Raw genomic sequence first — 13,216 nt, 5'->3', positions numbered from 1 at the left:
CTCCACAAACATGCAAGTCACTCACTCCACAAACGTTCAAACGTGCAAGTCACACACTCCACAAACGTTCAAACGTGCGAGTCACACACTCCACAAACGTGCAAGTCACACACTCCACAAACGTGCAAGTCACTCACTCCACAAACGTTCAAACGTGCAAGTCACACACTCCACAAACGTGCAAGTCACTCACTCCACAAACGTGCAAGTCACACACTCCACAAACGTGCAAGTCACTCACTCCACAAACGTTCAAACGTGCAAGTCACACACTCCACAAACGTTCAAACGTGCGAGTCACACACTCCACAAACGTGCAAGTCACACACTCCACAAACGTGCAAGTCACTCACTCCACAAACGTTCAAACGTGCAAGTCACACACTCCACAAACGTTCAAACGTGCGAGTCACACACTCCACAAACGTGCAAGTCACACACTCCACAAACGTGCAAGTCACACATTCCACAAACGTGCAAGTCACACACTCCACAAACGTGCAAGTCACTCACTCCACAAACGTGCAAGTCACACACTCCACAAACGTGCAAGTCACTCACTCCACAAACGTGCGAGTCACACACTCCACAAACGTGCAAGTCACACACTCCACAAACGTGCAAGTCACACACTCCACAAATGTGCAAGTCACTCACTCCACAAACATTCAAACGTGCAAGTCACACACTCCACAAACGTTCAAACGTGCGAGTCACACACTCCACAAACGTGCAAGTCACACACTCCACAAACGTGCAAGTCACACACTCCACAAACGTGCAAGTCACTCACTCCACAAACGTTCAAACGTGCGAGTCACACAGTCCACAAACGGCAAGTCACACACTCCACAAACGTGCAAGTCACACACTCCACAAACGTGCAAGTCACTCACTCCACAAACGTTCAAACGTGCGAGTCACACACTCCACAGGCGTTCAAACGTGCGAGTCACACACTCCACAAACGTGCAAGTCACTCACTCCACAAACGTTCAAACGTGCAAGTCACACACTCCACAAACGTTCAAACGTGCGAGTCACACACTCCACAAACGTGCAAGTCACACACTCCACAAACGTGCAAGTCACACACTCCACAAACGTGCAAGTCACACACTCCACAAACGTGCAAGTCACTCACTCCACAAACGTGCAAGTCACACACTCCACAAACGTGCAATTCACTCACTCCACAAACGTGCAAGTCACACACTCCACAAACGTGCAAGTCACTCACTCCACAAACGTGCAAGTCACTCACTCCACAAACGTTCAAACGTGCGAGTCACACACTCCACAAACGTGCAAGTCACACACTCCACAAACGTGCAAGTCACACACTCCACAAACGTGCAAGTCACTCACTCCACAAACGTTCAAACGTGCGAGTCACACAGTCCACAAACGGCAAGTCACACACTCCACAAACGTGCAAGTCACACACTCCACAAACGTGCAAGTCACTCACTCCACAAACGTTCAAACGTGCGAGTCACACACTCCACAAGCGTTCAAACGTGCGAGTCACACACTCCACAAACGTGCAAGTCACTCACTCCACAAACGTTCAAACGTGCAAGTCACACACTCCACAAACGTTCAAACGTGCGAGTCACACACTCCACAAACGTGCAAGTCACACACTCCACAAACGTGCAAGTCACACACTCCACAAACGTGCAAGTCACACACTCCACAAACGTGCAAGTCACTCACTCCACAAACGTGCAAGTCACACACTCCACAAACGTGCAATTCACTCACTCCACAAACGTGCAAGTCACACACTCCACAAACGTGCAAGTCACTCACTCCACAAACGTGCAAGTCACTCACTCCACAAACGTTCAAACGTGCGAGTCACACACTCCACAAACGTTCAAACGTGCGAGTCACACACTCCACAAACGTGCAAGTCACACACTCCACAAACGTGCAAGTCACTCACTCCACAAACGTGCAAGTCACACACTCCACAAACGTGCAAGTCACTCAATCCACAAACATGCAAGTCACACACTCCACAAACGTGCAAGTCACACACTCCACAAACGTGCAAGTCACACACTCCACAAACGTGCAAGTCACTCACTCCACAAATGTTCAAACGTGCAAGTCACACACTCCACAAACGTTCAAACGTGCAAGTCACACACTCCACAAACGTGCAAGTCACACACTCCACAAACGTGCAAGTCACTCACTCCACAAACGTTCAAACGTGCGAGTCACACACTCCACAAACGTGCAAGTCACACACGCCACAAACGTGCAAGTCACACACTCCACAAACGTGCAAGTCACACACTCCACAAACGTGCAAGTCACACACTCCACAAACGTGCAAGTCACACACTCCACAAACGTGCAAGTCACTCACTCCACAAACGTGCAAGTCACACACTCCACAAACGTGCAAGTCACACACTCCACAAACGTGCAAGTCACTCACTCCACAAACGTGCAAGTCACACACTCCACAAACGTGCAAGTCACACACTCCACAAACGTGCAAGTCACACACTCCACAAACGTGCAAGTCACACACTCCACAAACGTGCAAGTCACACACTCCACAAACGTTCAAACGTGCGAGTCACACACTCCACAAACGTGCAAGTCACACACTCCACAAACGTGCAAGTCACTCACTCCACAAACGTTCAAACGTGCAAGTCACACACTCCACAAACGTGCGAGTCACACACTCCACAAACGTGCAAGTCACACACTCCACAAACGTGCAAGTCACACACTCCACAAACGTGCAAGTCACACACTCCACAAACGTTCAAACGTGCAAGTCACACACTCCACAAGCGTTCAAACGTGCGAGTCACACACTCCACAAACGTGCGAGTCACACACTCCACAAACGTGCAAGTCACACACTCCACAAACGTGCAAGTCACACACTCCACAAACGTGCAAGTCACACACTCCACAAACGTGCAAGTCACACACTCCACAAACGTGCAAGTCACACATTCCACAAACGTTCAAACGTGCGAGTCACACACTCCACAAACGTGCAAGTCACACACTCCACAAACGTGCAAGTCACTCACTCCACAAACGTTCAAACGTGCAAGTCACACACTCCACAAACGTGCAAGTCACACACTCCACAAACGTGCAAGTCACACACTCCACAAGCGTTCAAACGTGCGAGTCACACACTCCACAAACGTGCGAGTCACACACTCCACAAACGTGCAAGTCACACACTCCACAAACGTGCAAGTCACACACTCCACAAACATGCAAGTCACACACTCCACAAACGTGCAAGTCACACACTCCACAAACGTGCAAGTCACACATTCCACAAACGTTCAAACGTGCGAGTCACACACTCCACAAACGTGCAAGTCACACACTCCACAAACGTGCAGGTCACTCACTCCACAAACGTTCAAACGTGCAAGTCACACACTCCACAAACGTTCAAACGTGCGAGTCACACACTCCACAAACGTGCAAGTCACACACTCCACAAACGTTCAAACGTGCAAGTCACACACTCCACAAACGTTCAAACGTGCGAGTCACACACTCCACAAACGTGCAAGTCACACACTCCACAAACGTGCAAGTCACTCACTCCACAAACGTGCAAGTCACTCACTCCACAAACGTGCAAGTCACACACTCCACAAATGTGCAAGTCAGACACTCCACAAACGTGCAAGTCACTCACTCCACAAACGTGCAAGTCACACACTCCACAAACGTGCAAGTCACTCACTCCACAAACGTTCAAACGTACAAGTCACACACTCCACAAACGTTCAAACGTGCGAGTCACACACTCCACAAACGTGCAAGTCACACACTCCACAAACGTGCAAACGTGCGAGTCACACACTCCACAAACGTGCAAGTCACACACTCCACAAACGTGCAAACGTGCGAGTCACACACTCCACAAACGTTCAAACGTACGAGTCACACACTCCACAAACGTGCAAGTCACACACTCCACAAACGTGCAAACGTGCGAGTCACACACTCCACAAACGTGCAAGTCACACACTCCACAAACGTGCAAACGTGCGAGTCACACACTCCACAAACGTTCAAACGTGCGAGTCACACACTCCACAAACGTGCAAGTCACACACTCCACAAACGTGCAAGTCACTCACTCCACAAACGTTCAAACGTGCAAGTCACACACTCCACAAACGTTCAAACGTGCGAGTCACACACTCCACAAACGTGCAAGTCACACACTCCACAAACGTGCAAACGTGCGAGTCACACACTCCACAAACGTGCAAGTCACACACTCCACAAACGTGCAAACGTGCGAGTCACACACTCCACAAACGTTCAAACGTGCGAGTCACACACTCCACAAACGTGCAAGTCACACACTCCACAAACGTTCAAACGTGCGAGTCACACACTCCACAAACGTTCAAACGTGCGAGTCACACACTCCACAAACGTTCAAACGTGCGAGTCACACACTCCACAAACGTTCAAACGTGCGAGTGACACACTCCACAAACGTTGAAACGTACAAGTCACACACTCCACAAACGTTCAAACGTGTGAGTCACACACTCCACAAACGTGCAAGTCACACACTCCACAAACGTGCAAACGTGCGAGTCACACACTCCACAAACGTGCAAGTCACACACTACACAAACGTTCAAATGTGCGAGTCACACACTCCACAAACGTTCAAATGTGCGAGTCACACACTCCACAAACGTTCAAACGTACAAGTCACACACTACACAAACGTTCAAATGTGCGAGTCACACACTCCACAAACGTTCAAATGTGCGAGTCACACACTCCACAAACGTTCAAACGTACAAGTCACACACTCCACGAACGTTCAAGTCCCGGCTTCTATTTTGCACTTCAGGCACAAATCATGCAAACATGCAGCTGTCAGCCACTCTGGGCTTAGAAGGACATGTGCCTCCCAGAGAAAACAAACACCAGTACACTCACCACTGTGCGTGTGTGTGTGTGTGTGTGTGTGTGTGTGTGTGTGTGTGTGTGTGTGTGTGTGTGTGTGTGTGTGTGTGTGTGTGTGTGTGTGTGTGTGTGTGTGTATGCGTGTGTGTGTGTGTGTTGTTTGCATCTAGCGGTTTCTGCTCCACCATTTAGCTCCATACCACTGGCTTTTTTCCCCCTCCTTTGTGTTGACACAGATGTGCTGCTATGAGACCAGGGGACAAGCTTTCAGGGAGCCAAACTGGGCCTGGTCTTCCTCCAGTCCACTTTGCACCAGGCTGCAGGGCCTTCTGGGAGAGAAGCCATATTTAACATTTCAATGTGCCTGTCAAAATATTGCACGGACACTTGAGATGTGGCCTGACCCAGACTTTGTGTTTTTGCATGGGAAGTAATAAGTGTCATTCCCACCAGGAGTCACTCTACAGTCTGTAAACCCAAACCACTGTGCTATCCTCTCTGATCACCTTGCTGCTTAGTTAGTGACCATCTACAAACCCCGTTTCCATATGAGTTGGGAAGATGTAAATATAAACGGAATACAATGAATTGCAAATCCTTTTCAAGCCATATTCAGTTGAATGCACTACAAAGACAACATATTTGATGTTCAAACTCATAAATTTATTTTTTGCAAATAATTAACTTAGAATTTCATGGCTGCAACACGTGCCAAAGTAGTTGGGAAAGGGCATGTTCACCACTGTGTTACATGGCCTTTCCTTTTAACAACACTCAAAAACGATTGGGAACTGAGGAAACTAATTGTTGAAGCTTTGAAAGTGGAATTCTTTCCCATTCTTGCTTGATGTACAGCTTAAGTTGTTCAACAGTCCGGGGGTCTCCCTTGTGGTATTTTAGGCTTCACACATTTTCAATGGGAGACAGGTCTGGACTACAGGCAGGCCAGTCTAGTACCCGCACTCTTTTACGATGAAGCCACGTTGATGTAACACGTGGCTTGGCATTGTCTTGCTGAAATAAGCAGGGGCGTCCATGGTAACGTTGCTTGGATGGCAACATATGTTGCTCCAAAAGCTGTATGTACCTTTCAGCATTAATGGTGCCTTCACAGATGTGTAAGTTACCCATGTCTTGGGCACTAATACACCCCCATACCATCACACATGCTGCCTTTTACACTTTGCGCCTAGAACAATCCGGATGGTTCTTTTCCTCTTTCCTCACGACGTCCACAGTTTCCAAAAACAATTTGAAATGTGGACTCGTCAGACCACAGAACACTTTTCCACTTTGTATCAGTCCATCTTAGATGAGCTCAGGCCCAGCGAAGCCGACGGCGTTTCTGGGTGTTGTTGATAAACGGTTTTCGCCTTGCATAGGAGAGTTTTAACTTGCACTTACAGATGTAGCGACCAACTGTAGTTACTGACAGTGGGTTTCTGAAGTGTTCCTGAGCCCATGTGGTGATATCCTTTACACACTGATGTGGCTTGTTGATGCAGTACAGCCTGAGGGATGGAAGGTCATGGGCTTAGCTGCTTACGTGCAGTGATTTCTCCAGATTCTCTGAACCCTTTGATGATATTACGGAGCGTAGATGGTGAAATCCCTAAATTCCTTGCAATAGCTGGTTGAGAAAGGTTTTTCTTAAACTGTTCAACAATTTGCTCAGGCATTTGTTGACAAAGTGGTGACCCTCGCCCCATCCTTGTTTGTGAATGACTGAGCATTTCATGGAATCTACTTTTATACCCAATCATGGCACCCACCTGTTCCCAATTAGCCTGTTCACCTGTGGGTTGTTCCAAATAAGTGTTTGATGAGCATTCCTCAACTTTATCAGTATTTATTGCCACCTTTCCCAACTTCTTTGTCACGTGTTGCTGGCATCAAATTGTAAAGTTAATGATTATTTGAAAAACTTTTTTTTTTTATGAGTTTGAACATCAAATATGTTGTCTTTGTAGTGCATTTCATTGAATATGGGTTGGAAATGATTTGCAAATCATTATATTCCGTTTATATTTACATCTAACACAATTTCCCAACTCATATGGAAACGGGGTTTGTATTTCATCGTAGAAGATTCTTTCACATATTCATGTCTTGGATGACAAACAGTGCGTCGAAGGGTAAACAAAAAGGCGAGAGTAGAAGGGAAGTGCTCCACACAGCCAGACTATGAAAGAAAAGAAAACAAAACTGCTGAAACCCAGCAAAACACTCAGAGGAAAATGTGCAGCAGACGGCGTCCACAAAGTACGTGCATAATAGAGCTCGGCATGGAAAGGATCGTCAACTAAGGTAGCAAAAAGATAAATGGTAAATGGGTTATACTTTTCTACCTTCAAAGTACTCAAAGTGCTTTGACACTATTCCCACATTCACACACACATTCACACACACATTCACACACTGATGGTGGGAGCTGCCATGCAAGGCCCTAACCACCACCCATCAGGAGCAAGGGTGAAGTGTCTTGCTCAAGGACACAACGGACGTGACTAGGTTGGTAGAAGGTGGGGATCGAACCAGGAACCCTCAGGTTGCTGGCACGGCCACTCTCCCAACCGAGCCACGCCGTCCCCTAGATCAGCTTAAATAGTCTTGATTGCCAAGAGCAAACGTGCGTGGAAATGCTCCGGGACAGAAGTGAAGCAGCCACAGGAAAACTCCAACAAAACCGGAATAGCCGCCAAAATAAAAGCCCGGGACAGGAACTAAAACACTAAACACAGGAGAACACCAACAAAACGCAATATAAGGCAATTCAAAGATACCATCTCCATCCTTGATGATGGTCGCAGCGTTTGAGCTAATGTTGATGGGCATTTTCACAATGTCTAATTTCACTTTTCACTTTCTTTTTCTTTGACGCACTGCCATCATATTTATGTCCCTGTGTTTTGTATTCCTGTCCTTTTTGAGTTGCACTTCCTGTTTGCCTCAACTTGCCGCCACTCCTGTGGTCCGAGCGCCGTCTCCGTCACCTGTCCCTGGTTGACAATCAGGACACACCCCTTCCTGGTTGCCAATCAGGATGCGTCACAGTGTATGCCAGCTCTGTCCTCTGGCTCATTTCTGGGCTTTTTTTCTTCTTCTTTGTGCTGCATATCCCAGCAGGCTGTCATGAAATGTGGTTTGGATCATGTTTTATGTTATTTTCTGTTTAAGACTTCATAGTTCCTGGTTGCACTTCCTTGTTTGTTTTGTCACCATGGTTACTGATTGTGTTTACGTGTCTGTGATTAGTGCTCACCTGCTTCCCGAGCACTAATCACAGGCATTATTTAAGCTGGTCTTTGCCAGTCAGTCGGCCTGCTTCATTGTTTGCGTCACAGCGTTTATGCCAAGTAAGTTTTGTTGGGTTCATGTCTGATTCAAAGTTTATGCCAAGTGTTTGTTTCATGCCATAGCCTATGCTAAGTCCTAGCTTCACGTCTTTTAGGCACGCTTGCCTTTTTTTGTTATTTGCCTGTATTTTGATAGTTGGGTGATTTATGTTGAATAAATCTAATCCTACCTTCACGCCTTCGTCAGTCTTGCATTCCGGGAGAAGGAACCTCTTTAAGTCGACCCTCGTGGTGACACAGACACAAGACAAGGAAACAGCGTTGAGAACTGGTTGACTCCGGTCCTGCCGTTGAGCAAGTCAAACACCACGTTGCTCTTTGACGACGTTTATTCAATGTTAGGTTGTGACGTTGATTTGACCGCTGAAATTTGGTCATTTCCCAACCAACTACGTGCATCCAACGTTGGACATCAACATTGTCTCAATTTACAAATACAAATATTTGGCAACGATGTTGTTGAAGTCATCAATCAACAGCGTGCCATCCCGGACGAGCCCCCAAATTGTTGCGTTGACCAGCATTCCTCCAATGGGGAATTCAAATTGCTAGTCTCTCCCAGATTCTTTTTATGGCACATAAGCTGATGTTTATATTCAATCAACAGGCAATAATTGGTATTTTGTGGTTCATTCTCCAAGTTTAGAGGACAAACGTGAGACCAATCTAGCACACCAGCGTTCCCCAGCCCGGTCCAGATCGGTCTAGCTCGGTCTCCCCTCAAACCCCCGGAAGTCCCGTGATCTTCCCTCTGTCCCTCGCCCCCACTCCCTTCGTTTAGACTACTCCGAGTTATCTCTACTCTGACACATTCCAATCTAGAAGGCCAACACCTTACTATGAGACTCAAAAGAAGGAAGAATACTAGCTATTCTTTATATGACTATAGGAGTTTAGAAAGAAGTAACACTTAAATATGGATATGATTCTGATCTGCTTCCAACAAAAGGACATGTATGTATAATCAACGTTGTTTCAATGTCTTGTGCCTGCTGGGATCCTAACAGTTGCTAGTTTGGCCTTTCTTTCTGCATTTCCCTGCTGTACAATTTTTTTTGTTATTAAATCTATTTTACCCGCACTTTGCCTGCCGCCTCTGCGTCCAAGGGTCCAGGCATATACCATGGTGTAACACAGAAGTCCTTTCTCAATGTAGGTCAAAGTTGACTTATTTACAGAGCACAATTTTAAAAACGGCCACTTCTGCCGCAGAGTTGTTTACAAAATAAAACCAGAAGGGTAAAAAAAATGAATAAATGACTCCGAAAACAGACAATGCTACAAATACACACTGAAATTAACCAAAAAATAAAAGGTACAGTGCATATTTTTCCGCCATGGGCTTATAACTAGTTCCCTTTTTTATTTTTGCACAGTTTGGATCATTTATGGAAATGCATTCATGACCACAAAACTCTTGGAGCGCCTATAAAGTCCTACTTTTACAAGCTTTTTTTCACCACGTCGCCATCTGGTGGCGCCCTGCTGCATTGGACCTCATTGACATGAAGTACCACACACACACACTACTTGTGTGTTGACTAAAAGTGTCCATGTCTTTTGTCCCAGGTTGTCTCATGCCCAGAGGTCAGCGGTGAAAGTTCTACGCAGGATGCAGTACTTTGTGGCCCGCAAGAAGTTTCAGGTAAGGCGAAGGAAACAAACAGAATGGATGATGGAGAAAGTTTGGACTCTAGAATCCTGTTTTGTGTTGGATATCAGAAGTGTCTGCAGAAGACAGACTAAGTTGGACTTTGGGAGACTTCCCTCAAGGTCGTCTTATGTTCAGGTCGTTGCATTGCAGCAAAGACAAGAACAGAATGTGGTGATTCATTTTGTTTGCTAGTGGCGAGGAAATATATGCTGAATTTGAGCAAATTGGACTTAGATCAGCATCCCTGGAATGTATCGTGTTCCACCTTTGAGGTTTACTGATGAGTATGGAGTGCATACTGCACATCTGCGGGGTGTTTCCTGTGCATTTGTGGGGGCCCAGCACGTGTTGGCCCTCGCTCAAACGCATTATACGGCACCTGGTCTGCCAGAGAATAAGAAGACAGAGCAGCAGGAGGGAATTTACAGACTTTGTCGCTATATTTACCAAGTAATCAGAGCCTTCTAGATACTAGGCTTGTCCCCGTACCAATATTTTGGTATCGGTACCAAAAAGTATTTAGATACTTTTCTAAATAAAGGGGACCACAAAAAAATGTCATTGTTGGCTTTATTTTAACAACAAATATTACAGTAAATTAAATATATGTTTATCATTGCAATTTAGTCCTTAAATAAAATAGTGAACATACTAGACAACTTGTCTTTTAGTAGTAAGTAAACAAACAAAGACTCCTAATTAGTATGCAGTAACATATTGTGTCATTTATACACCTATTATTTTGTACACATTATGAGGGACAAACTGTAGAAATTGATTATTAATCTACTTTTTCATTTACTGTTAATATCTGCTTATTTTCTCTTTTAACATGTTCTATCTACACTTCTGTTCAAATGTAATAATCACTTATTCTTCTCTTCTTTGATACTTGACATTAGTTTTGGATGATACCACACATTTAGGTATGGATGTGATACCAAGTAGTTACAGGATCATACATTGGTCATATTCAAAGTCCTCATGTGTCCAGGGACATATTTACTGACTTTATAAACATAATATACATTTTTAAAAAAGGAAAAATATTTTTTGTCTTCAGAAAATATCGATGTAATCATAGTAGTATCGACTAGATACACTCTTGTACTTGGTATCATTACAGTGGATGTCAGGTGTAGATCCACCCATGGCGTTTGTTTACATTGTGACGGTGGTGAGCTATTGTATCCTCCTACGGTGTGTAGTGAAGCATGTTTAGCTATTCCTCGTCCTCCAGTGATAACTCTACTTGTAAGAAACATACTTTATTTGTCGCCATGGAGGCCAGGATTAGTGATTCAGAAGTAGCTAAAACACTGTGGATGGATGTTAGCCATGTCTTAAATCAGCTCTTCCTGAGGGTGTTTCAGTGTTATAACTTCACCTTTATCTGTACTTTTTACACCAAAATGCGTCCATTCTCCCTTTTCTGTCTACACGCTGTGTCTGCTTGTAAGTACTCTGTGTGTGTGCGCTGCCCAACATGCTCCTCTGCTGGTAAAACCAGCAATGTCACCACGTGACGACGCTCCGTCATGCACGTTAAAAAATGTCACCCAGATGTTAATGTCTTGTGACATTAAAAAAAAACCTAAAGACAAAAAACTATCATGTGTTGTCCCATTTCATGTTTTTTACCCTCTTATTTTCAAATGCGTCATGGCCAATTATGCCAATTTGACAATTACGCCCTTATGTCATCGCCCACAACCCACCACCGCAGATAGATTGCAGTCCAGAGGGACACGCTCACATAAACTGGACTGAAACCTGCACCTGCATGTTTTGTTTTATTCATGCATCAACCTGTTACTACACACACACACATACACACACACACACACACACACACACACACGCAAAGGCCCCAGCGTGGTCCAGATGTGGCCCCAGCATGGGCCTGACGTGGCCCCGATGTGGCCCTGACGTGGCCCCGATGTGGCCCTGACGTGGCCCCGATGTGGCCCCGATGTGGCCCCGACGTGGTCCCAGCGTGGTCCCAGTGTGGCCCCAACGTGGCCCCAACGTGGCCCCAACGTGGCCCCGACGTGGCCCCAACGTGGCCCCGATGTGGCCCCGATGTGGCCCCGATGTGGCCCTGACGTGGTCCCAGCGTGGTCCCAGTGTGGCCCCAACGTGGCCCTGACGTGGCCCCGACATGGCCCCGACGTGGCCCCAGCGTGGCCCCAACGTGGCCCCGATGTGGCCCTGAAGTGGCCCCAACGTGGCACCGACATGGCCCCGACATGGCCCCGACGTGGTCCCAGCGTGGCCCAGATGTGGCCCCAGCGTGGGCCCGACGTAGCCCCGACGTTGGTCCCAGCGTGGCCCAGATGTGGCCCCAACGTGGCACCGACATGGCCCCGACGTGGTCCCAGCGTGGCCCAGATGTGGCCCCAGCGTGGGCCCGACGTAGCCCCGACGTTGGTCCCAGCGTGGCCCAGATGTGGCCCCAACGTGGCACCGACATGGCCCCGACGTGGTCCCAGCGTGGCCCAGATGTGGCCCCAGCGTGGGCCCGACGTAGCCCCGACGTTGGTCCCAGCGTGGCCCAGATGTGGCCCCAACGTGGCACCGACATGGCCCCGACGTGGTCCCAGCGTGGCCCAGATGTGGCCCCAGCGTGGGCCCGACGTAGCCCCGACGTTGGTCCCAGCGTGGCCCAGATGTGGCCCCAACGTGGCACCGACATGGCCCCGACGTGGTCCCAGCGTGGCCCAGATGTGGCCCCAGCGTGGGCCCAACGTAGCCCCGACGTTGGTCCCAGCGTGGCCCAGATGTGGCCCCGACGTGGCTCCGACGTGGCTCCAACGTGGTCCCAGATGTGGTCCTGACGTGGCCCCAACGTGGCCCCGACGTGGCCCTGAAGTGGCCCCAACGTGGCACCGACATGGCCCTGACATGGCCCCGACGTCGTCCCAGCGTGGCCCAGATGTGGCCCCAGCGTGGACCCGACGTAGCCCCGACGTTGGTCCCAGCGTGGCCCAGATGTGGCCCCGACGTGGCTCCGACGTGGCTCCGACGTGGCCCCGATGTGGCCCCGACGTGGTCCCAGATGTGGTCCTGACGTGGCCCCAACGTGGCGCCGACGTGGCCCCAACGTGGCCCCGACATGGCCCCGACGTGGCCCCAGCGTGGCCCCAACGTGGCCCCAACGTGGCCCCGACATGGCCCTGAAGTGGCCCCAACGTGGCACCGACATGGCCCCGACGTGGTCCCACCGTGGTCCCAGTGTGGCCCCGACATGGCCCAGACGTGG

The 13,216-nt window shown here is 48.2% G+C and overlaps 1 protein-coding gene across 5 annotated transcripts in view; it reads left to right on the top strand.

Moving 5' to 3' along the window:
* kcnq1.2 (potassium voltage-gated channel, KQT-like subfamily, member 1.2) overlaps positions 1–13,216 on the top strand; it is a 435,625-nt gene that overhangs the window by 255,666 nt on the left and 166,743 nt on the right. For all 5 annotated transcript variants that reach the window (XM_062061243.1, XM_062061246.1, XM_062061245.1 and 2 more), the window contains one exon: positions 9,870–9,945. In XM_062061243.1, coding sequence (XP_061917227.1) covers positions 9,870–9,945 — 76 coding nt within the window. The remainder of the gene's footprint in view (positions 1–9,869; positions 9,946–13,216) is intronic.

The sequence above is a fragment of the Entelurus aequoreus genome, linkage group LG10, assembly GCF_033978785.1.
Source record: "Entelurus aequoreus isolate RoL-2023_Sb linkage group LG10, RoL_Eaeq_v1.1, whole genome shotgun sequence".
NCBI lineage: Eukaryota > Metazoa > Chordata > Actinopteri > Syngnathiformes > Syngnathidae > Entelurus > Entelurus aequoreus.
This window is presented reverse-complemented; position numbering and strand designations above follow the sequence as displayed.